The 24,543-nt window shown below is 39.4% G+C and overlaps 2 protein-coding genes across 5 annotated transcripts in view; both read right to left on the bottom strand.

Annotated features, from left to right (window-relative positions):
• The window catches only part of CHUK (component of inhibitor of nuclear factor kappa B kinase complex), a 41,053-nt gene extending 21,326 nt beyond the window's left edge, over positions 1-19,727 (bottom strand). For all 3 annotated transcript variants that reach the window (XR_013338711.1, XM_077778746.1, XM_077778759.1), the window contains exons 1-9: positions 19,576-19,727; positions 10,962-11,056; positions 8,808-8,922; positions 8,106-8,175; positions 6,873-6,961; positions 5,608-5,697; positions 5,342-5,466; positions 5,045-5,152; positions 4,350-4,485 (exon numbers count right to left, since the gene is read on the bottom strand). Coding sequence is in view for 2 of the 3 variants with exons in the window: in XM_077778746.1 (XP_077634872.1) it covers positions 4,350-4,485; positions 5,045-5,152; positions 5,342-5,466; positions 5,608-5,697; positions 6,873-6,961; positions 8,106-8,175; positions 8,808-8,922; positions 10,962-11,056; positions 19,576-19,680 (933 nt within the window). In the remaining variant the exon portion in view is untranslated. The remainder of the gene's footprint in view (positions 1-4,349; positions 4,486-5,044; positions 5,153-5,341; positions 5,467-5,607; positions 5,698-6,872; positions 6,962-8,105; positions 8,176-8,807; positions 8,923-10,961; positions 11,057-19,575) is intronic.
• Positions 19,728-22,112: 2,385 nt separating this feature from the next.
• Positions 22,113-24,543, bottom strand: part of CWF19L1 (CWF19 like cell cycle control factor 1) — a 32,360-nt gene continuing 29,929 nt past the window's right edge. For both annotated transcript variants that reach the window (XM_077778741.1, XM_077778742.1), the window contains one exon: positions 22,113-22,543. In XM_077778741.1, the coding sequence (XP_077634867.1) occupies positions 22,399-22,543 (145 nt within the window). In that variant the 3' untranslated portion in view covers positions 22,113-22,398. The remainder of the gene's footprint in view (positions 22,544-24,543) is intronic.

The raw sequence follows: 24,543 nt of genomic DNA, 5'->3' as shown, positions 1-24,543 counted from the left end.
CTGAGAATGAGAAGTCTTTTGAAGACAACATGATTTTATTTTATTTTATTTATTTATTTATTTTTAAATGTTTTATTTTTATTTATTTCTAGGAGACAGAGAGAGACACAGCGTGAGCAGGGGAGGGTCAGAGAGAGAGGGAGTCACAGACTGAAACAGGCTCCAGGCTCTGAACTGGCAGTCAGCACAGAGCTCGACGCGGGGCTCGAACCCACGAACCGTGAGATCATGACCTAAGCAAAAGTCGGACGCTCAACCGACTAAGCCACCCAGACGCCCCGAAGACAACATGATTTTAAATTCTCTTCCTTCTACTGTCCTTAGATAAGCCATACAAAGTTAATACCTATGTTTCTCCAGTGTCTTACATGGACTCCATAGGATAATGGCCAAATAGAAGATATTAAGAAACACTAAGTAAAATATAAGTGAAAATGCTATATGTACCATAATAATGTAAAGTACTATACAGATTCCAAAGGAGTTTACTTGGTGGGAGGAAAGGGATACTCTCTAAAGGAGGCAATTATGAGCTATTCTTTGGAAAGGACAGAAAATTGTAACAAGAAAGGAATGAAAGAAGAAAGGTTCTTTTAGGTAGAAACAAGGTAGGCAGAGGCAGGGAGGTAGAAAGGAATGACCATAACCAAAGAATATAAATAGTTCAGTTCAAATGTACCTAAAATGATGCCCCCTTATAATAGGAGATAAGGCTACAAGAAGACCAAGACAGATTCTGAACACCAATGTAAGGGTTTGGACTTTATTCAGTAAACAAAGAAGAACTACGGAAGGCTTTCTAAATTGAGAATCTGACAAGCTCAGAATTGTTAAAACATCCAAAGAATACATCCAACAAAATAATTGATATGTAATTAGAAGAGAAGGAATAGTCAGACAAGCCGTCCCACCCAGATAAGTGAAAGGTGAGAGCACCAAGAGGCACAGGAAAAGCTGTATGAGATTCAATGGACCAAATGTGTTCAGTTTTTAATGAATTAAGTCTTGGGTGCCAGTGGGATCAAGTTTAGTTACAGAACAGTGATAAACACTACGGAAAAGTAACAACTGAGGAAATAAATTTGGAAGTGACCCATACTCAGTTTATAGTTAAAGTTATACAACTAAAGAAATTACTAAAGAAAAGGAAGAAAAAGTAATACGGAAAAAGAGGAAAAAAATAAAGAGAGAGAGAGACACTAAGGTATAGTTACATTCAGGGGCATAAAAGAGGAGGCAAAGTAGGAATAATTAAATACTTCTATTTTACCATTATCTTCAGCGGCAAGTTTAGCATATTTTTTCCAACTTTCCTGCATATTTAAGGTTTTTCATAATATATAGTTAGAAAACAATGCAATCAGATTCTCTTTTTGTAATGGGGCGCCTGGGTGGCTTAGTCGGTTAAGCGTCCGACTTTCGCTTAGGTCATGATCTCGCGGTTCATGGGTTCGAGCCCCGCGTCGGGCTCTGTGCTGACTGCCAGCTCAGAGCCTAGAGCCTATTTCAGAGTCTGTGTCTCCATCTCTCTCTGACCCTCCCCTGCTCACGCTGTCTCTCTCTCTCTCCTAGAAATAAATAAAAATATTTAAAAAAAAAAAGATTCTTTTTTTAAAAAATAAGTAACTGTTTTCTTTTATTTTTTAATGAAAACCAAACAGACATCATTCTTTCTTTCAACAATATAACACCTTAGAAAATGTTCTACAATAGCAAACTATTTTGCAGTTCATGCTTCTGCAGTTCATTCCCTTGCCTGTCTTCCCCCCTGCTCATTCTCCTGATTAACTCTTTTTTTTTTTTTTTTTTTTGAGAGAGACAATGCACAAGCAGGGTTAAGGGAGGGAGGGAGGGAGGGAGAGAGAGAGAAAAAGAGAGAGAGAGAGAGAGGCAGGGAGGGAGGGAGAATGTCAAGCAGGCTCCACGCCCAGCATGGAGCCCAATACGGGGCTTGATCCCACAACCCAGGGATCATGACCTCAGCTGAAATCAAGAGCCAGGTGCTCAACTGGCTGAGCCATCTAGGCACTCCAATTAACTTTCTTATCTTTCAAATTTCAATCCTATTATCATGTCTAGGAAGCATCCCTGTATTAACAATATCCTACACATACCTTATCCTGCANTAAAACATTAAAAAAAAAAAAGATATTACTGTACCTGGGCTATAAATAAAATAAATAAACATTTGCCCAGACTCAAAGATAGATAAAGTGGTACTACAAACTGAAGTCTACAGACCAGAAGACATATAAAGAGGGCTCTTTCTCTATGATCTATAAAAAACAGATGCTCACAGATCCCACAGAGTGGAAAATGATGCTATGATGACCATGACAAATCTGAAAAAAATCTGAGACAAAAGATAAAAATTTTCAGGGGCAACAAAGAACTAAAAGGTGTCATCAAGTCCTGCTGAGCTAACACATTGAGGAATGATTCGTTCCTTGGCATAATAAAAGAAAGCCAAATCAAGAAGGCAGACAACTTTTCAGTGTTAGCCAAGAATGACACTGACAGAGCACCAAGTTCCTACTTAATACAGTATGTCAAGACTACAGCAAAACCTTACACATTATAATTTCTCATTTCAATTTTTTTTCAAAAAATAAAATTTAGTCCCCTTCCACCTGCAGGACAGCCTTAGACATTCACAGCCAAGCCCTCACCACAGATTCCATCCCTTCATGTTTCCAATTTCAGAAACCCTATCTACTACTACTCAATCAAATAGCTATGGAAAGGCTGCAGATGAGAATTGTTTCCAGGTATACAGCATAATAGAGCCTCTCATTCATATCAATGAATATTTACTGAGAACCTGGATTATGCCCTGCTTTGTACACAACACTGGGGTAGAGTGGTAGTAGGGTGAGCAATTGTTAATAAAAGTAATAAGAACCATCCCAGCATTAAAGAAGATAACCTATATGGAGAGGTATGAATGGAAGATGGGAAACAATTAGAAAATATAGTAAATACGATTTCATGACAAACTGTGTGACAGAGACCAATCAGAGAAAAGGAGAGTTGAATATATGCCAGTATATATGTAGCTGAGGAGATCATGTTGGGCAAAGGACAGCATGTGTCAAAGCACAAAAATGGATAATGTGCTTGATGGCATAAGGAGCACTGATAAGATGATCCTAGCAAAGTAACGGGTAAGAGAAGGAGGTCTGGGGCAAGCACTTGGTTGGGTGGAACTGTATGAGGAAAGCTCCAAAAGCCAGGTAGATCAGTTTAGACTTGACTTGGTAGGCAAGAAGAAATATGTTGGTTTCTTGGACAGGAGAATAAAAAAGCATTTTCAGAAGATGGGATGGGAAGTTCATGCTGCACAGACTGTAGGATGGGGAGGAAGTATAGATGCATGAAAGCCAGGCATAAAATTTCCTCACCACACCAAATCCCATAAGATTATACCTAAATGAATGAGGCCAATGGCACCAATACGAGGAAGGGGAAAATCCAAAAGATGTTTCATAAGAGCAATCAACAAAGACCACTTAGAAGTAAAACTGAGGGATGCCTGGGTGGCTCTGTCAGTTAAGTGTCCAACTTTGGCTCAGGTCATGATCTCACAGTTCGGAGTTCAAGCCCCACGCTGGGCTCTGTGCTGACAGTGCAGAGCCTGGAGCCTACTTTGTATTCTGTGTCTCCANATCTGACTCCTGATTTCAGCTCAGGTCGTGATCTCAAGCTTCGTGAGTTTGAGCCCCACATTGGGCTCTGCACTGGCAGCATGGAGCCTGCTTGGGATTCTCTCTCTCCCTCTCTCTCTGTCCCTCCCCCGCTTGTGTTCTCACTCTCTCTAAAATAAATAAATAAANGGGCTCTGCACTGGCAGCATGGAGCCTGCTTGGGATTCTCTCTCTCCCTCTCTCTCTGCCCCTCCCCCGCTTGTGTTCTCACTCTCTCTAAAATAAATAAATAGTGTTTTTTTTTTAATGTTTTATTTATTTCTAGGAGAGAGAGAGACAGCGTGAGCAGGGGAGGGTCAGAGAGAGAGGGAGTCACAGACTCTGAAACAGGCTCCAGGCTCTGAGCTGGCAGTCAGCACAGAGCCCGATGCGGGGCTCGAACCCACGAACCGCGAGATCATGACCTAAGCGAAAGTCAGACGCTTAACCGACTAAGCCACCCAGGCGCCCCAATAAACTGCTTTTTAAAATGATGTAAAACTGAGAAGGCTTACTAAAAAAATAAAAACATATCAGCTCTAACAATATCATTTTCTTTTCAAATAAGCATCAGGAAAAGATTACTAAAATATAGTTATGCTTATTTTCCAAATAAATTTGTAACTTCAATGCAACTCTTATGAAGTAGACCACATTCAAACTAACCTTCAAATTCAGAATGTGATCCATTAATACAAAACATCTTGGCTGCTTCAAAGTAAGATCAACAGGTCCTCCTCTTTGCTGAGGATCCCAATTCAGCATCAATTGAAGCCAGTTTTCCATGGGTTCTACTATTAAACTAGAAAGCATACAAAAAAAGGGTGAAAATCTTTATGTCCACTTTTCCTTTAGTATTATAAAAAAGGTAATTTTATAGGCTTTCCATGTCCTTTCTTATTACTCATCTGTGCCATTCTGTATCTTACTTTCAAGTAATTCATGAAATGACAAACTTCTTTTTTTTCCATAAAAAACAACCCCAAGCCTACATATATAAGTACTAGCAACTTCAATAGGTGAGCCCGGTTACATTCTCCAAGGAACCCATTTACTTCAGTATCCCAATTAAAGCAGGAGTTCTTGTTTCCACTAGACCTGTGCCGTCCAATATGGTAGCCTCTAGTCACAAGTGGCTATTTGCACTTATACTTACGTGAATTAAAATTAAATAAAATTTAAAATTGAGTTCTTCTGTCACACTACAACCTTTCAAGTGCTCTATAGCCTCATGTGGCTATCACATATATAAAACTTTGAGACAGTTCTACTGCACAATACTACTTGAAACAGACAACAACTCTACTGTTCTTTTATACCTCAAAGAAACAGGTGAAATTCCTCAACTACAGTATACTTACCTACAAAGGCTATTTGGTTGAGGTAAATGGCTACTAAACCGAACTTCTCCTGTCATCTCTTCACATGCAAATATACACTTTGGATCCTTCTTCTTAATCTTCTCATGCCTATAATACAAGTTACCTCATTGACAACCTGATCCTCACAAATATTCTAAGATTTTTTGCCATTTACTTTTATTCAATTATGTGTTTATAAGGCAATTACATAATATAAAGGGGGCCAGAAGAAAAAAAGCATGTAACTGAAAATTTCCATTCCCATTAAGCACACCAAAGTTCTCTTCCATTTCTTACCAGGTAAATGGCTGCAGATGATGCAAAAAGGGCCTATATCCAGCAATACATTCAAATACCATGGTCCCAAAGCTCCAATAATCAACAGTGGCTGTATAAGGCTTATTCTCAAAGAGCTCTGGGGCCTTAAAAAGGAAAAAAATGTTTTAAATGTCAACACTATAAGAGAAAAGCTACTTTATTTTTGACCTACTATATTCATAACCTTCAGAAATAAGAACATGAATCCTATACAGTTAAATTCAAAGAAACAATATATGTCTCACCAGATATTGCAGTGTTCCCACAAAAGATGTACACAGACTTCCTTGATCAACATCTTTGGCATATCCCAGATCAATTATTTTATGCAAAATCTGCAATATAATTAAGTATTAAATGATTGAGAGACTTGAAAGGGAAAGGCAACAATGTCCACAAGAGGCTCTGGAGAGGGTCATGAGGAAGAGCTTGTACTCTGGAAAATGACAAACATATTTCGAGCCTGAGCTCTACTAATGTGATATTGATCAAGTTACTTAACTTCTCTCATTGTATTTAGTTTCCTAAATAATGGTATAACTAACAATCCTTACTNATAAACTATTGTAAAAAAAAAAAAAAAAAAGAATTTAACACAGTGCCTGAAACACGGTAAAAATTCAGTAAAGACTAGCTATTAATATTTATTTTGGTATATTCATAATAAACTTGATCCATTAACCCAGAAGGCAGAGGTATGGATGACTTCCAAACTTGAAAAAGCATCATACCACTGAATGAGTAAAGACCTATCTAACTTCAAGAATATCATGAAGTCTTTGGATACAATAAAAGCAGAAACAGTTGGTTGTCAAGCATACATGAAAGGATCCTAAAAGAAGAAGCACCATTAAGGTTTCATCACCTTCAACTGACCACCATGCATCATTAAGTAAAGACCACACAATCCAATTCAAAGTTCAGACTCTTGGCTTTACATCTTTATTAGAATGGAAACTGGGTGCTAACTGCAAAAAAACTGTTCAAATTATTCTGATAAATACAAGTATTCCAGGAATCAATTCACAATTTCTGAGTCTTCTCATGATGCCTCATTTAAGAATCTGACAAATCAAAGTTTAGAATTTTACTTAAATATAGAACTTAGGACTTTTGGGGAGGAGAATGAATTTGTTCTTTTTAAAATAAGAAATGCAGTTTAGTAAACATCTTTTTCTTCCCTCTAACGTAAAGCAAATCCAGGATGCATGTGTATTTGATGTTCTATTTAAGGGATTAACAAATTATTTTTGCTCATTATCTATTATCTCTATTAGATGATACTCTGTTAGAAAACAGAAGTGAGCAAGATAGGCGCAGTTCCTTCTCTAATGGAGCCACTGTGTTAGCAGAGGAGACAAACGACTAAACACAATACCACAGTTCAGTGTTGTGAGGGCTAGAATAGAAAAAGTATAAAATACTATGGAAGGGCACAGACTTCAACGACTAATTACACCAAGGAGACTGTATTCAATTGGCATGTAATATTTCTTTAAGTTTCACCTACCTTTCCACCAACATCCTGAAGAACTATATTTTCAGGTTTTAGATCACGATGTATAATTTTGTTTTCATGCAAATATCGGATCCCAGATCCTAAATAAAGTTTAAAATGTATTTTGAGGTAACAGACACACTGAATTAAAAATAAATTCATCTCAGGGAACCTGGGTGGCTCAGTTGGTTAAGTGTCCAACTCTTGATTTCAGCTCAAGTCATGATCTCAACGGTCATGAGATCGAGCCCTGCCTTGGGCTCCATGCTGGGTGTGGAACCTGCTTAAGATTCTCTCTCTCCCTCTCCCTCTGCCCCTCCTCTACTCACAAGCTCTTTCTCTCATAAATCAATCAATTACCTCACATTTTGTACAGATCTGCTCTGAGACTCAAAATTTTAAAAGTTTTTTTTTTTTAATTTAAGTAATCTCTATACCCAACATGGGGCTCAAACTCATGACTCTGAGATCAAGAGTCGTATGCTTCTCTGACTGAGCCAGCCAGGCACTCATCTGATGCTCAAATTAACATGGACCATCATAACTATAGGATTAGTGATATTATAGCAGTTCAGATTCTCTCTACAGAAAATCCAAGAACATTAAATACTGCAAATTAAAAATATGCTCCTTTATGAGAATGAACATTAAAAAACAGAACAAGGAATTGAGAAAATCCTTATTGATTTGAGAAAATCCCTCTCTAGTTTTCCCTCTCACCTAAATCACCCTCTTCAACTAGACTTAGTCTCTATGACCTAGGGAAAAAGGCAAAATCAAAATATATATAGAAACATATCTTTGGCTTCTGAACTTCTTCCAAGGGCCTAAGTGCAGGTAATTTTAGGAATTTTTCAGGAGTTAATTCTGATTAAAAAGAGATTTCATCCCAAGAGTTGACCTGAAAACCTATCACCATGAGATGCATTGCCATTGGTAAATAAAATTACTACATTAAGCAGAGAGGTAGGGAGAGTAAAATTGAATAAGGTCATTTCACACTATTTCTTTTATCTGTAATTGGAAAATCTATTAGTCAAAATGGACTCCTAGTAAAAAAATAAAATAAAATATCCTAGTTTTAGCATCAACAGCAACAGTTAAATTTTTCTGATTTCTTATAGATGGTAAAAATGTATGCTTTGTACAGTACATCAAAAATTCTCTTTAATTGTCAATATATAGAACCTTTTATAAACCAAAGGGGCATTAAATTATGATGGTATTTTCAAACTGATTACATACCTATATCATTCAGTAAAGAAAGTATCTGGCTTTCTTTAAGCCCACAGCAATTTTCTGGTTTGTTGAGTAGCTGAAGAAAAAAAAAAAGAAGTCTAAAAGTGTATAATGTCAATATAGCTGGTCAGTAGTAGCAACACATTAATCACTACACTTTAAGAGAATATTTAATTAAGTTGTAATTAAGAAAAATATAAGGGAAAAATTACCAAAACCATACTGAGGACTTTATGATAAGACACAGTAAAGATAAAGGAGGAAATTATCTGAAACTGAAAAAGGCTGAAAAAAACCTCACATACATAAAAATAGCTATAGGGCATATTTAAAATGAGATGAGAAACATTTGCAATAGAAAAAACAACTTGTTTGTTTTTGAAAACAGCTTCTTTATAAACACCTTAGACATTGATATTTTGGTTTAACACTGTCAATTCAGTCCCAACCTCCAAACACCACCACCTACAAAAAAAAAATACATGTTCTAAATCAGGGGTTAGCAAACATTCCCAGTAAAGGGCCATTCAGTAAATACTTTACACTTTGCAGGCCACAGTCTCTGTCACAACTACTCAACTCGATTGTATAGTAAGAAAGTAGCCATAAATACAGGTAACAGGCCACAGTTTACTGACCTTATTCTAGATTCAAACATTGCTAAAGTTCATGATTTACTATCTCATCATCTTAAAACATCCACACTACCTTCCGGAGATCTCCACCAGAACAGTATTCCATTGCTAGAAGAGGAACATCATTTATTAAAAAATTCAACTCCTCAGGTACATCACAGGCCTTTACGACATTGGCATGGTTCAACCTAACAAGAAGGAGAAAACATTATAATTAAAAATTTTTTTCCAATGAAAAGGGATTGGATTTGAAATGGAAGTGAACTGGGGAGAGGTGAGGGAAAGAAAGGCTGACATTATTTATAATAATGCCATTATCCACTTTAAATACATTAATTCATTTACTTATCAAAATAATCCTACTATAGGTAGATTTATTAATAGCCTCATCACACAGGAGAAAACTGAAACACAAATTGGCTAAGTAATATAGGATCAGACAGCAAGGAGGTGGTCAAATAAGGATTCAAATCTGGTAGTATGACTCCAAAGCCTGTATCATACTGGTTCTCCCATAATCACTTACAATGTCACCCTGGGGTGATATATTAAAATTATGGCATATTTCCTTCTAGTTTCAATCTGTACATAAATACATTTTAAAATAAATGTTAAAGCTCACTATATACTGTTTTCTAACACCTTTTTTTCAAGTTAATAATAAATCATCCCAGGCATCATCATCATCATCAACATTATCATCATCACACAATGGATCTCAAAACTGGAATACATAACCAGGTCCTAAGGACCTAAGGAAACAGACTCTCCACGTGTAGAGCCTGAGAATTTATATTGTTAGCAAAGTTTCCTGGTCATTCTGCCAGACAGCCAAGTTTGAGTGAATTGAGAAAAGACACTGGAGTCAAAAATACTTATTTCGAATACAGACTCCATTAGCTACCAGTTGTATGACTCTATGAGCTGCAACCTTCTCATCTATAAAATCAGGATAATACCTAAACACACAGGGTTCCTGTGACAAGTAGGATTATTTANACCTGAGCCGAAGTCGGATGCTTAACCGACTGAGCCACCCAGGCGCCCACAAGTAGGATTATTTGTAAACCACTTAGCATACTACTTGTGCAGGTTTTAAAACATGCCCACTTCTCCCTTTAAGAGCTTAATTCTTATCCTCCCCTTGAGTGTAGGCTGTACTTGGTGACTCATTTCTAACAAGGAGAATGTGGTAGAAAAGATATTAGTTCTGAGGAAAGATCATAAAAGATGTCCGCTTTCACCTTGCTCTCTGTCTCAGATCACTCACTTTGGGGAAAGCTAGCTGCCATGTCATGAAAATATCCAAGCTTCCCTACGCAGAGGCCCTATGATGAGGAAATGATACCTCTAGCCAACAGCCATATAAATGAGCTTGGAAGTAGATACTCCAGCTCCACTAAAGGCTTTGGATGACTGCAGCTCCAATCAATATTTTGGGATTTTTCAGGAGGGATCTCCTGACTCAGAACCACTAAACTAAGCCACTCACAAATTCCTAAACCAAGGAAACTGTGAGACACTTAATGTCTGTCTTTATTTTTTTTTAATTTATTTAAGTAATCTCTACACCCAATGTGGGGTTTGAACTCATGACCCGCGAACACATGTTCTTCCAATTGAACCAGCCAGACACCCCTAATTGTTTGTCTTTTTTTTTTACTTTTAATGTGCCTCAATTTATCTTAAAAAATTTTTTTTATGTTTGTTTATTTTTGAGAGAGAGAAAGACAGAGTGCAAGCAGTGGAGGGGCTGAGAGAGATGGAGACACAGAATATGAAGTAGGTTCTAGGCTCTGAGCTGTCAGCATAGAGCCTGACATGGAGCTCAAGCTCATGAACCACAAGATCATGACCTGAGCCAAAGCTGCTTAACCAACTGAACCACCCAGGCACTCCACTGATTGTTTACAGATATATATAAATATATATAGTTATAGATATAGACATTAGATATAGATATAATAGATGAACATTGCCCAATATTCGAAAGAAAAATATTCTGCCCTCAGAGAGCGGAGTCTTATAATATCTAGCTGACTTAAAACTAAACCTACTTAATCATAATTTGATGTTATTATTTGAAATAGAACATATATTTGATAAGAAAGAAAAAAATATGTTCCCAAAAAGATCCTGAGAAGAACACATTCCTACCCTCTTTCCCTATGACGACATTTGGCTGGGCTACAGAACTGGGGAAATGTAAGTCATCAAATACACTTACTTCTTCATGATCTGGATTTCATGGCACCACCGTTCTCTGTTTTTGGTACTTAGCTCTACACGACATGACTTAATTGCTATTTTGACATCAAGTTCCTGCCGAAATAGAAAATCAACAGAGAAAAATATATTAATTAGGTTCTTGTGCAGATTTACTTGCCATCAAAGAAGTGCCAATCTGGGGAAACAAACCTCTTTAGCTTTATTATAAACAGATTTATCTACGGTTCTCTTGAGCCAATACTTTTGCTAGGTAAACCCTGAATCGATTAAACCAATGCTTTAAAGCTGATCACCTCAGCCTCTATAATATGAAAAACTCAGCAAACATCATACTCAACTGGAAAAAACTAAGAGCTTTTCCCCTAAGGTTAGGAACAAGACAAGGATGTCCACTTTCACCACTTTTATTCAACACAGTCCTAGCCATAGTAATTAGAAATAAAAGGCATCCAAATTAGCAAGGAAGAGGTAAAACTTTTACTATTTGCAGATGACATTATACTATACACAGGAAATCCTAAAGATTCCACAAAAAAAACCCCTACTAGAACTGATAAATGAATTCAGTAAAGTCACAGGATATAAAATCAAAATTCAGAAATCTGTTGCATTTCCATACAGTAATACTGAAGCACCAGAAAGAGAAATTAAGAAAACAATCCCATTTAGGGGCCCCTGGGTGGCTCAGATGGTTAAGCATCCAACTTTGGCTCAAGGTATGATCTCACAGTTCGTGAGTTCGAGCCACATGTTGGGCTCTGGGCTGATAGCTCAGAGCCTGGAGCCTGCTTCGACTCTGTGATTCCCTCTCTCTCTCTGCCTATCCCCTGCTCATGCTCTGTCTCTCAAAAAGTAAATAAACGTAAAAAAAAAAATTAAGAAAAAAAGCCTCGTTTACAATTGTACCAAAAATAATAAAATACTTAGGAATAAACTTAACCAAAGAGGTGAAAGACCTGTACTCTGAAAACTACAAAGCACTGATGAAAGAAATTAAAGACAACACAAAGAAATCAAAAGACATTCCAGGCTCATGCACTGGATGAACAAATGTTGTTAAAATGTCTATACTACACAAAGCAATCTACAGACTTAATGCAATCACTATCAAAATACCAACAGCATTTTCATAGAACTAGAACAAATACTCCTAAAAACTGTATGGAATCACAAAAGACTTTGAATAGCCAAAGCAATCTTGAAAAATAAAAATAAAACTGGAGGTATCACAAACCCAGATTTCAAGTATTATTCAAAGCTGTAGTAATCAAAACAGAATGGTACTGGTACAAAAATAGATACATAGATCAATGGAACAAATAGAGAGCCCAGAAATAAACCCATGATTATATGCTCAATTAATCTACAACAAAGGAGACAAGAATATGCAATGGGAAAAAGAGTCTCTTCAACAAATGGTGTTAGGAAAACTGGACAGTTACATACAAAAGAATGAAACTGGACCAGTTTCTTACACTATAAACAAAAACAAACTCAAAATGGATTAGATATAAATGTGAGACCTGAAACCATAAAAATCCTAAAAGAGAACACAGGTAGTACTTTCTCTGACATCAGCCACAGCAACATTTTTCTGGATATGTCTCCTGAGGAAAGAGAAATCAAAGCAAAAATAAACTATTGGGACCACATCAGAATTAAAAGTTTCTGCACAGCAAAGGAAACAATCAACAAAACTAAAAGGTAACCTATTGAATGGGAGAAGATATTTGCAAATGACATATCTGATAAATGGTTAGTATCCAAAATATGTAAAAACTGATGCAATTCAACACACAAAAAGCAAATAATCCAATTAAAAAATAAGCAGAAGACATGATTAGACAGTTCTCCAAAGAAGAAACATAGATGGCCAATAACTATGTGAAAAGGTGATCAACATCACTCATCATCAAGGAAATGCAAATCAAAACTACAATGAGATATCATTTCATACCTGTCAGGATGAAAAACACAAGAAACAACAAGTATTGGCAAGGATCTGAAGAAAAACCTCATGCACTGTTGGTGGGAATGCAAACTCATGCAAGCACTGTGGAAAATAGTATAGAAGAACCTCAAAAAGTTAATATAACTACCCTACGAAGAAGCAATTCCACTACTGGGTATTTACTCAAAAGATACAAAAAACACTAATTCAAAGGGATACAGGCACCCCTATGTTTACCACAGCACTATTTACAATAGCCAAATTATGGAAGCAGCCCAAATGTCTATCAATAGGTAAATGGATAAAGAAGATGTGGTATAGAATCGAATATTATTCAGCCATAAAAAAGGAATGAAATCTTGCCATATTCAACAACATGGATGGAGCTGGAGAGTATAATGCTAAATGAAATGTCAGTCAGAGACAGGCAAATACCATACGATTTCACTCATATATGGAATTTAAGAAACAAATCAAACAAGCAAAGAAAGAAAGACAAACCAAAAGTAACAGACTCTTAACTACAGAGAACAAATTCATGGTTACCAGAAGGAGAGGAGGATAGGGGGATGGGTGGAATAGGTGATGGGGATTAAGGAGTACACATCATAGATATAATGAGAATATGGCCTTGTGAAAAGCAGCAGATGGTTTTAATTGCTGGGAAAGGGCTTGGAAATATATTAGTAGCCACATGTTTCATATAGAAAATCACCTCCTTAAGATGCTCAATTTCACAAAGAGGTGCCTGGGTGGCTCAGTTGGTTAAGATCTCAATTTCACAAATGTGTAAAGAATAGCTCTGTGGCAGGTAGCAAAATGGCTCACTGAATACGTTCCTAGAACCTGTGAATTTGCTAAATTCCAATGCAAAAGGAATTAAAGAAGTAGATGGAATTCAGGTGTCTCATCAGTGGGTTTTAAAATAGAGTGATTATCCTGATTATCTGCATGGATCCCAGGGTAATCACAAGGTTTCTTAAATACGGGAACAGTGAGGCAGAAGACTTAGTGTCAGAGCAATATGATGTAAAAAAGATTCCACCAGCCATTGCTGACTTTGAAGACGGAAGGAGCCACAAATCAAGTCATGAGGCAGCCTCTAGAAGCTGGAAAGGACAAAGAAAACTCTCCTCCAGAGTCTCCAGAAAAGTATAGAGTCCTACCAACCCCTCCAGTTTAGCTTGTGAGACCCATTTTGGACTCCTGATCTGCAGAACTGTAAGATAATAAATGTGTGTTGTTTAACACTAAAAAAAAAAAAAGTACACCTCATAATGAGCACTGAATAATGTAAAGAATTGTTGAATCACTATAATGTACACCTGACACTAATATAACACAGTATGTTATTATACTGGAATTAAATTTTTAAAGAGAGGGGAAAAAATAATAATAGGTCAAATTCCTAAGAAGATCTGACAGACACATACATTTTTTCTCTCAGAGGAAAAAAAAAAAGAAAAGTTCTCTTATATTAACATATTTAGAGTTTAAGATTTTAATAATAATTAAGTGAACGCTTCTTTATACAATGAGCCCAAATCTCTTTCACTTTTTTCAGTAATTTAAGAAAGTCACACCTTGGGGCGCCTGGGTGGCTTAGTCGGTTAAGCGTCCGACTTTCGCTTAGGTCATGATCTCGCGGTTCGTGGGTTCGAGCCCCGCGTCGGGCTCTGTGCTGACTGCCAGCTCAGAGCCTGGAGCCTGTTTCAGAGTCTGTATCTTCCTCTCTCTCTGACCCTCCCCTGCTCATACTGTCTCGCTCTCCTAGAAATAAATAAAAATATTTAAAAAAAAAAAAAAAGAAAGTCACACCTGTCACCAAGGTACTTAGGGAACTAACAATTTTTGTTTAGAAATACTCAGAAAAGCTACAAGTTATGAAAAGTGAGACTCTGAGGTCCTAAGTTGGTTCGACAAGAAAAAAAAAAAATCAAACAATCAAACTTCAAACACATCAAAGCACACAAGCAAAAAGTGACTGGGGCTGATCCCAGCATAGTTCTCTCTCTTTAGAACACTGTGTCTATATACAGCTAAAAAAATACAAAGACCTATCTCCCCAACAAACTCCTTTTTGGGCTTAGTCAAAACAGCTGACAAAGGCCCCAGCCTTCCGCATAACTGGAATGAAGAGGATAATTCAGGGCTACCTGGCCTTACCGGCCAAGAAATTGTTTCAATATGGCCAACCTAACAACAAAAAAACCCTCCAAAATTTGTTCCTAATCTGTACATTTCAAATGACATTTTAAAAAATCCTAACAATGGTTATACTTCTATTTCTATAACTATAAAATGAACCTAATACCTCGTGCCTTGGCCTACTAATTTAGCCAATTCTGACTGAAATTAAGCCCAACCTGATGCACATTATAGGAAACCGCCAGACTTCATCGAACATTCTGGCAACAGTAAAAATGCAGCCCAGGAAGAGCCATCAGCACCAAACAGAAGGAAAAAATATATAGTATACGGATGAGGAAGTAAGATATAAGTTGTATGGGATATTCTAAATGGCAGCTGAGGGGTGATAAAGGGAAGAAGCTAGAGATAAGACAGTCCATGTACAGAGAAAGAAGAAAGGAATTAGGACACAATACAATCTACCCTAACTATAGTCCTCACTCCCTTCAATCTTTGTTTTGAGCAGGTACCTGGCTCTAGCTGGGTCCCATGTAAGCATTTACCACCATGCAGACAATGTGGTACAGTCATGTACAACATTAAGCCCTTAAAAATGGGAATATTCCAGAGACAGATAGTGGCAACTTGCACAACAATGTGAATGTACGTAATGCCACAAAACTGTACACTTAAAAATCACAAAAATGTTAAATGTTACGTCTATTTTACCACAATGAAAAGTTGGAAAATACAAAGTTAAATTAGTTTCTCTACTAAAGTACTTCTCAGAGCTTTTAAGACACTAATGTGGGGGCGCCTGGGTGGCTTAGTCGGTTAAGCGTCCAACTTTCGCTTAGGTCATGATCTCACGGTTCATGAGTTCGAGCCCCGCATCGGGCTCTGTGCTGACTGCCAGCTCAGAGCCTGGAGCCTATTTCAGAGTCTGTATCTCCCTCTCTCTCTGACCCTCCCCTGCTCACGCTGTCTCTCTCTCTCTCCTAGAAATTAAAAAAAAAAAAAAAAAGACACTAATGTGGATTATGATTCTCCAAATGAAACAATAGTACATGCAGCATTTACCCAATGTATTTGACCATGGTATTCTTTGTTCAAAGCACTTTGCAGGATTAGTTTTTCCAAATACACTTTGAGAAGTGCTACTCTGTTGCCTAGGAAGAATTCTTTGGTTATTTTTGCCATGTTTCCACATAACTTTACAAATACCTTTGTTATATAGATTACCACATTATACTTGAGTGTTTGTGTTTGCCTCTCCCACTAGACTTGAAATCTGCTTAAGGGCAGAAAATACTACTTCTGTTGACTTGGGTACCATAAGCACCCAGCATAATAATCAGATAAACCATTTCACATCCTTTTCTCTTCCTCATTATGATTTAAGAGATGTAGATAAAATACTGAGATGTGGCTTCCACTAAAACCCAAGGATCATGAAAGCTGTTATGGGCAAATTCCAAGTCTTGTTTGGAAAAGCAATGACGCTGTTAGGACAGGGTATTTCTCTTTTCACTACAGGCCATCATCAAATGTCCCAGTCGGGGGAAGGGCCAGTCTAGACACTTGGAAAGTTCCTGAGAGATTTCTAAGATTCTAGAGGAACCCAAATCTCTTCCATTTAAAAAGTAATTAATTCAGGGCACCTGGGTGGCTCAGTCGGTTAAGCGTCTGACTTCAGCTCAGGTCATGATCTCACAGTTCGTGGGTTCGAGCCCTGCGTCAGGCTCCGTGCTGACAGCCACCTCAGAGCCTCAAGCCTGTTTCGGATTCTGTATCTCCCTCTCTCTCTGACCCTCCCCTGCTCACGCTGTCTCTCTCTCTCTCTCAGAAATAAATAAAACATTAAAAAAAAAACAATCTAAAAAAAAGTAATGAATTCTAGGGGCATCTGGGTGGCTCTGTTGGTTAAGCATCCAACTCTTGGTTTCAGCTCAGGTCATGATCTCACGGTTCATGAATTCTAACCCCATGTTGGGCTATGCTCTGTGCTTGCAGAGCAAAGCCTGCTTGGGATCCTTTCTATCTCCCTCTCTCTCTCTTTGCCCCTCCCCTGCTTGCTCTCGTAACTCTCTCTCAAAATAAATAAACTTAAAAAACAAAGTAATGAATTCCATAGAGACGGAAAGTAGAAAGGTGATTGCTAGGAGCAGGGGAAGGAGGAAATGGGGAGTTACTTTTTAATAAGTACAGAGTTTTGGTTTGGTAAGATGAAAAAGTTCTGGAAATGGATGGTGGTGACGGTTGTACACCAACGTGAATGTATTTAATGCCACTGAACTGTATACTTAAAAATGGTTAAAATGGTAAATTTTATATTATATGTACTTTACCACAATTTTCTTAAAAAAGAGTGATCTATCCCCAACAAGGGACCAAGAAAAGTAATCACAAAAGCATGCTAACAAGCATATATATATATTTTTTTTCTCATGACCAGGCTTAGATAACAAGGCCATAGGCAACATCCCACTGGAAGTACTGGGCTCCCTCTTTTCTCTTTGAGTGTCTTATGTCTTCTCTGATTGTGAAAATTATTAAATTTACTGCTAATCAGTAGCTAAAACATGGAAAGAGCCTAAGTGTCCATCAACGGACGAATGGATCAATAAGATGTGGTTTATCTACACAATGGAATACTACATGGCAATGAGAAAGGATGAAATCTGGCCATGTGTAGCAACATGGATGGACCTTGAGGGTGTTATGCTGAACACCTTGAGGGTGTTAAGTCAGGCAGAGAAGGACAAATATCACATGTTTGCACGTATAGGAGGATTAGGAGGAACTTAACGGAGGACCATGGGGGAGAAGAAGGGGAGAAATGGTGGGGGAAAGGGAGAGAGGCAAACCATGAGAGACTCTTGAATGCGGAGAACAAAACTGAGGACTGATGCGGGTGTGTGGGGGGGGGGATGGGCACGGAGGAGGGCACTTGTGGGGATGAGCACTGGGTGTTATATGGAAACCAACTTGACAATAAACTATTTGTTAAAAAAAAAACTTAAAAAAAAAAGCACTGACAGCAATAAATAAATAAATAAATAAATAAATGAATAAATTTACTGCTAATCTTGCTGTCAAAGTGCTTAATGCCTTAGTCCTTCCCCTCCCATTCTCCCTCTCTCCAAGATTTCCTCCTAGGCTCAATCTATAAAGCTGCTTCACAGGATTTCCTCACTTCTATCAGTGACATTTGCCACTGTGACTGCCCCACAAACATGCCTATTCCTCCCAGATACTCCCAACTCCCCTACCTCCAAACATATATTATGGGCCCTCTACCCATACCCCTACTCCTTAAGACAGCAAATCTTGAATTCATGTCTCCATTCACAGGCCGAATGCAAACATTTTAATAACATTTTAATTGCTCATCCTGTCCTATGTTTTTCACTCAGATTTTCCTTTTACAAACAAACAAACAAACACTTCCAGGAACATCACTTTTATCTGAACATCTCCTTTTTTAAAGTCAATTAATAATGGTTAAGATAATGATAATAGCAACAACACAGTAGCAGCAGGAGCTAACATTTGACAGCTTATCTTGGGCCAGGTTCTGTTCTTAGTTTTACACACATTATTATCTTATTTAATTCTCAAACAGACCCATGATATATATAATTACTGTAACCATTTTACAGATGACAAAACAAAGGCTACACTGCAAGGATTATTAGTCAAGGGTCTATATCTCTAAAAGGTTTACATGTTATTCAGGAGAGCATGACCTTCCTCAAAGGGCAATGCATAAGGAGGTGGGGATGTGCAATCGTTCATTTTTCTGGGGAAAGGGTTCATAGCTTTTATAGGTATGTCCAAAGATGCAGAGCTCAAACATGATTATTAACTGCTGCTACAATGGTTAAGCATTTACAACCAAATCAAAGCAAAATTCCTGAGTCTGATGTTAGCTGTCTTCCACCCACTAGAGCACCTCACACCCAATCTACTCCCTTCCCTTAGGAAGCCACGATCATCTCACCAGCTGATCCTCACACTGTTCCCTACCCAGAAGGCATCCCCAAATCTGAAGCCTACCTCATGCTTCCAAAAGCTTAACTGTGGACCCACCGTGAAACCTTCCTTGTCTACTCCAAAGCCCTATAGATATCACGTAGCCTCCAAGCACACACATTCCAACAGACACCCCCTCCCTCACCCATTTGTACTCACAGTACACACCCTTATGTGCATCTGCCTCACACACGCCGACACTCTCTACATTCAGAGACGCACCGTCACACCCAGTAAACAATTTGTCACATCTTGACATTTATACCAAAAGTTCCCCCTCAGAGCTCTATCTCATACACAGGGACCCCGGACCTCAGATACAGCCTCAGACTCAGTCACCAGACTCCCAAGTACAATATCACACACTCACACAGGCTCACCGGACCACAGTGCTGTCCAAAGTCTCACTGACCATCTCTCACGTACTGACAGTCACCGGGTTCCAAAGACGCTCTGACAAACACCCACCGCCGCTCCCTCTTGCGCCCCACCTCACCCGGTGCTGGTACAGGCAGACATTCCCGAAGCCGCCGGTGCCCAGCCGCTCGCGCATCTCCCAGGGCCCGCCCGCACCCGGCCGCAGCCCCGGGGGCCGCTCCATGGGGCGGGAGGGCAAGCAACCTCAGGTTCCGCCACTGTTCCGAGGCCGGTTCCGGGCCGCCGAGGCTCGCGCGTCTCTCTTCTCGCGAGAAGTATGCGTCACTTCCGGTAACGGCTGTAGGAAAAGTTCTACCTCAGCTTCTCCCGGAGGCAGGCCGGCTAGCGACTGGAGAGGTTGAGGTTGAGGTCGCCTTCAGTCCGCTAGGTCCTCTGGGCATATTCCTGGCTGAAAGAACCCACATATGCTTTTCCAGTCTTCAAAACTATAAGCTGTCCAGTCATTTTAAGTCATTTCCTAAACTTCATATCGTCTATACCCCGTCTACATTTCACCTTTCTTCAGACCTCGACCATCTAACTTCCAACTCCACCACCCGCTGAACTGGCGTTGGCAAAAGCCACCAATGATTCAAATATTGCGGAATCCGAAAAAATTAGAATCCTGCACTAGCAGGCCCACTGATGCATTAATTTTTACGGTCCTTTTATTTTTTAATGATCATCTGCCATAGACAAGTCGGGCTCAGCTCTTTTGTATACCTGTTCCAGGAAATCTCTGAAGACAAGAATGGGATATTGTTGTGGAGTAAAGAATGTAACTCCTAATTTCTGGAGCTTTCCCCAAAACGCCTCACAGAGCTTGCAGTCAAGCAGTGTATCATTTATGGGTTTGCCAGTGCCGTAGTTTCTCACGGCGGGATTGTTTCTGATGCGTGATGCAGATCTTCAGAGGCAGGCTTCAGGAATGCTGTTGGTTCAACAAGGAGTGCTTCCCAGCGGTAGGTAGCTATAGCATATTAGAACCAGCTTTCCATTTTTATTGAGTTGGTCATATGCCTCAGCCTCACAGAACTTGGGGCTCTAGTCAATCACTCCCAGTGTAACAGGGTGGAATCCAGTTCTGTGAAGAAATCTATCAGTTGCTTTGATCATTTGAACCCCTTGGAGATCATGTGCGCTTGGACTATTGTTTGCACAGCCCCACGTGTGATCTCAGTACTTAAATTCCAACTAACACTTTGTGACCCACAATTGTGTCAGAACAGATGTCACATCCTGAGATGTATAGAGGTGGATACAGGGTGTACACCACAGCAGTGTTGCTGGCTGCTCTGAAAGCACTCAGCTGGCTTCTGGTAGAGCATATGCGTCTATTAATTCAGAATCCTTGAATAGTGCAACCCGAAAGTTGGGCACTGCATGGTACAAACCATGTCATGCTCTTTACATGTGGTAGCAGGTGGTAGCAGATTCTGGGGGCCCACATGTGCTTAGTTGCCATGGAGCTGGAGTATGAGTGGAGGTGATGGCAAATGGTAGTTCCCAAACGTGGAGTTGGGCGGACTGTGCAGATGATTGTAGTACCAATTGCCCCAATGGTGTAAAGCTCTTGTCTGCTAGATGTACTGCAAATTGGCTTGGGAACGTGTCTAATCTCCACAGGTGGGGCCAAATTCTTGGAATACTCACTTGGAAAAGCTAGGGAGGGATGCTGAGGACCTGAGCATACTGATGAGCGGCTGACCCTGAAGTAGCCATATTTACAGGAACCAGGTTGTTTCTCATAGTTCACTCTGAACATCCCCATTCTCAGGGGTGCTGCATAGCTTGTTTTTAAATCCTGGGACGGTTAACATCAGGCTTCACCATCTTCCAAATTTGGGTCTGTTTTTTCATGTATAAAATGGAGATACTACTACTTACCTCATAGACATTTTATGAAGATTAAGTGAAACACTGTCTGGGCCATAAGTGCCCAATATAAAGGAACAATTAGTTTTCTTTTGGCTTTCAAGATATAGCATTCTTCTGTGATCTCTCTCTCTCTCTCTTCTTTATGTACTTGTGGATCACTGTATTTCCAAGGACTCCTTAAGTATGGATACTCCTTAGGAGTCATCTTCAGCTTAGGACTGTATTCACCTATCTTATTTTCATCCATTCTCATTATTTCAGCTATGGCCTGTACCCTGATGACCCCCAAAACGCTATCACCAACCCAGGTCTCCATGCATTTAACTGCCTAACAGCATACTACCACTCAACATATCCAAAGCAGAACTCATCTTCTTTTCTTAAAATCTGCCTCTTCTCTTCCCACTAGACTGTAAACTCTGGGATAACAGGGACCATGTTGGGACATGGCCATACTCCTGGAGCCTACAAAAATGCCTGGCACATAGGAGTTCAGTATTTGCTAAAGGGCTGAAAGAGTTCTTTTATATCAGTAAGATGAATGTGTAAGAGAATAATGGTAAAGGCTTTGGGTCCTCCTTCACCCTTGACTGTTCAGGGAGAAGCCACCTGTGAGATCCTGGGATAACAGCTGGGCCAAAAGCCCCAGACCATAATTCTCTCACACACACACACACACACACACACACACCTTCATCTCAGTGGTATAGGTAATATGAACATAAGATGATTCCTAACCATGGAAAAGCATCTGGTTTTATTTGACAGTTTAAATGGTTTTGAAAATGCTGATTAACACAAGCTGTACTTGAGTGGGATGACAAACATGCTTATTTTAACACGATTTTCATCCTAGAAATATTTTCCAAAAAATATTCGATCTTGGGCCTCTTGCTGCAGGCAGGTTCCATGGGAATGCACAAAAAAGAGGCAGAGAAACAGTCCCCATGGGAGACTGTAATTTCTTTAAAAAACAGGCTACTATTACTTCCTGTCAAGTTCATAAAGTGCCTTTTCCCTTTATTTAGTCATCCAGAGTAAAGTCAAAGGGCTCAAAGTCTTTCCGGAAGCGGCGAGCCAGCATCTCCTCCTCTTCCTTGTTGACCTGACATTGCCTCCAGTCAGACTTGTCAGGAATATTAAGGATGGCTTCACTGGCCAGTACCTCCCTGCAGAAATAAGTAAAAATGGACAGTATTAGCCTGAAGCCCCCTACTCTCTCTATTTTTCTCCAGCTAGAGAGCGCTCCTCAGCATTACCCAAAGAAGGTATGCAAATTCTTCTTTGTTTAGACCATTTTCTCTTGCCCTGAGTGCCATCTCTGTTATTCTATCAAAATCATACTCATCTTTTTTTTTTTTTAATTTTTTTAATGTTTTATTTATTTCTAGGAGAGAGAGAGAGACAGGGTGAGCAGGGGAGGGTCAGAGAGAGAGGGAGTCACAGACTGAAACAGGCTCCAGGCTCCGAGCTGGCAGTCAGCACAGAGCCCGACGCGGGGCTCGAACCCACGAACCGCGAGATCGTGACCTAAGCGAAAGTCGGACGCTTAACCGACTAAGCCACCCAGGCGCCCCAAAATCATACTCATCTTAAGTGACCAGCGCAGGTCCTACCTCTTTCCTAAACCTTCAAAGCCTATTTACTTCTCTCTCTCTCGAACAATTTGGAACTACATTATTGTTAACAGTACAAAGAAGGCGGGCCCTGGTATCAGAAAGATTAGAGGCTTAATTCCATTCCTAGCTCAACCACTTGCTGCCTCTGACTTGAATGGATTACTTCATTGCTGAGTCTTGATTTCCTCACCTATGAAACACAAAATAACGTTTTGTGAGGTATGGAGATAACACAATCCAGGCACCAAACTAGTTGTAAATACATCCTGTCTTAAACTCCAGTTCTGTCATCTCAGTTAGACCATGAGTTTGCTGAGGGCACGGTGCAGATCAGGCCTAGTATCCTACCTCACTGACTTTCTGCGTCTCCTTACAGGAATCAGGCATATATAGGCACAATAGTGCAAGCTTGATGTCAACAAAACAACTTATCCTGGCTCTTAGGGCTAAGGCATAACTACATACTAACACATACACTCACATACAGGCTACCTTCCAATTGTCACTGCTTTACATTTTTATTTATTTTTACTCATTTTGATATATTAGAAATAACTCTAATTGGGGCACCTGGCTAGTCCAGCTCAATCGGTAGAGTAATTGATACTTGATCTCAGGCTTGTGAGTTTGAGCCCCACTCTGGATGTGAGATTACTTAAAAAAATAAAATCTTTTTTTTAAACATAATTCAATAGATATGATTTGTTTTTTTAATTGTTTATTTTTTTAATTTTTTCTAAAAATTTATTTCTAGGAGAGAGAGAGACAGCGTGAGCAGAGGAGGGTCAGAGAGAGAGGGAGATACAGACTCTGAAATAGGCTCCAGGCTCTGAGCTGGCAGTCAGCACAGAGCCCGATGCAGGGCTCGAACCCACGAACAGCGAGATCATGACCTAAGCGAAAGTCGGACACTTAACCGACTAAGCCACCCAGGTGTCCCTTTAATTGTTTATTTTTGAGAGAGGGAGTGAGAGCGCGAGTGGGGATGGGCAGAGAGAGAGGAAAACATAGGGCTTGAAGCAGCCTCTGTGCCAACAGCAGAGAGCCTGATAGAAGGCTCGAACTCATGAACCATGAGATCCTGAACTGAGCTGAAATCAAGAATCGGATGCTTAATCAACTGAGCCACCCACGTGCCCCCCAAAAAAATAAATCTTTAGGGACATCTGAGTGGCTTAGTCAAGTGTCCAACTTTGGCTCAGGAGAGCCAAAACAACTCACATGAGTTTTCTAAAAGTTACAGGATCTGTGCTCAAGTTCTAGCTCCCTGGGCAAGCCTGAGCCTACTTTTCATCTATAAAATGAAGACAGAACCACCATTCTCATACAGTGGGAAGAAAAATGTCTTTTCAAGTACTTTGTAAACTATAAAATGCTATATAACTGTATATTGGTATTTTGAAAAACAGTCAATGTTGAAAATACAACAAACTATCCTGAGCACAAAATCATTCAGAGAAGCTCTCTTGTGGGCTTATGTGCCTGTGTGTATCTGCAATTATGTGCCTATGGATCAGTGTCCACATCTGCATCTGTTGCTAAGGCAACAA

Source organism: Crocuta crocuta, unplaced genomic scaffold (genome assembly GCF_008692635.1).
Source record: "Crocuta crocuta isolate KB4526 unplaced genomic scaffold, BGI_CrCroc_1.0 scaffold170, whole genome shotgun sequence".
Classification (NCBI taxonomy): domain Eukaryota; kingdom Metazoa; phylum Chordata; class Mammalia; order Carnivora; family Hyaenidae; genus Crocuta; species Crocuta crocuta.
The sequence above is the reverse complement of the archived record's forward strand: the minus strand, read 5'-3'. Positions and strand labels throughout refer to the sequence as shown.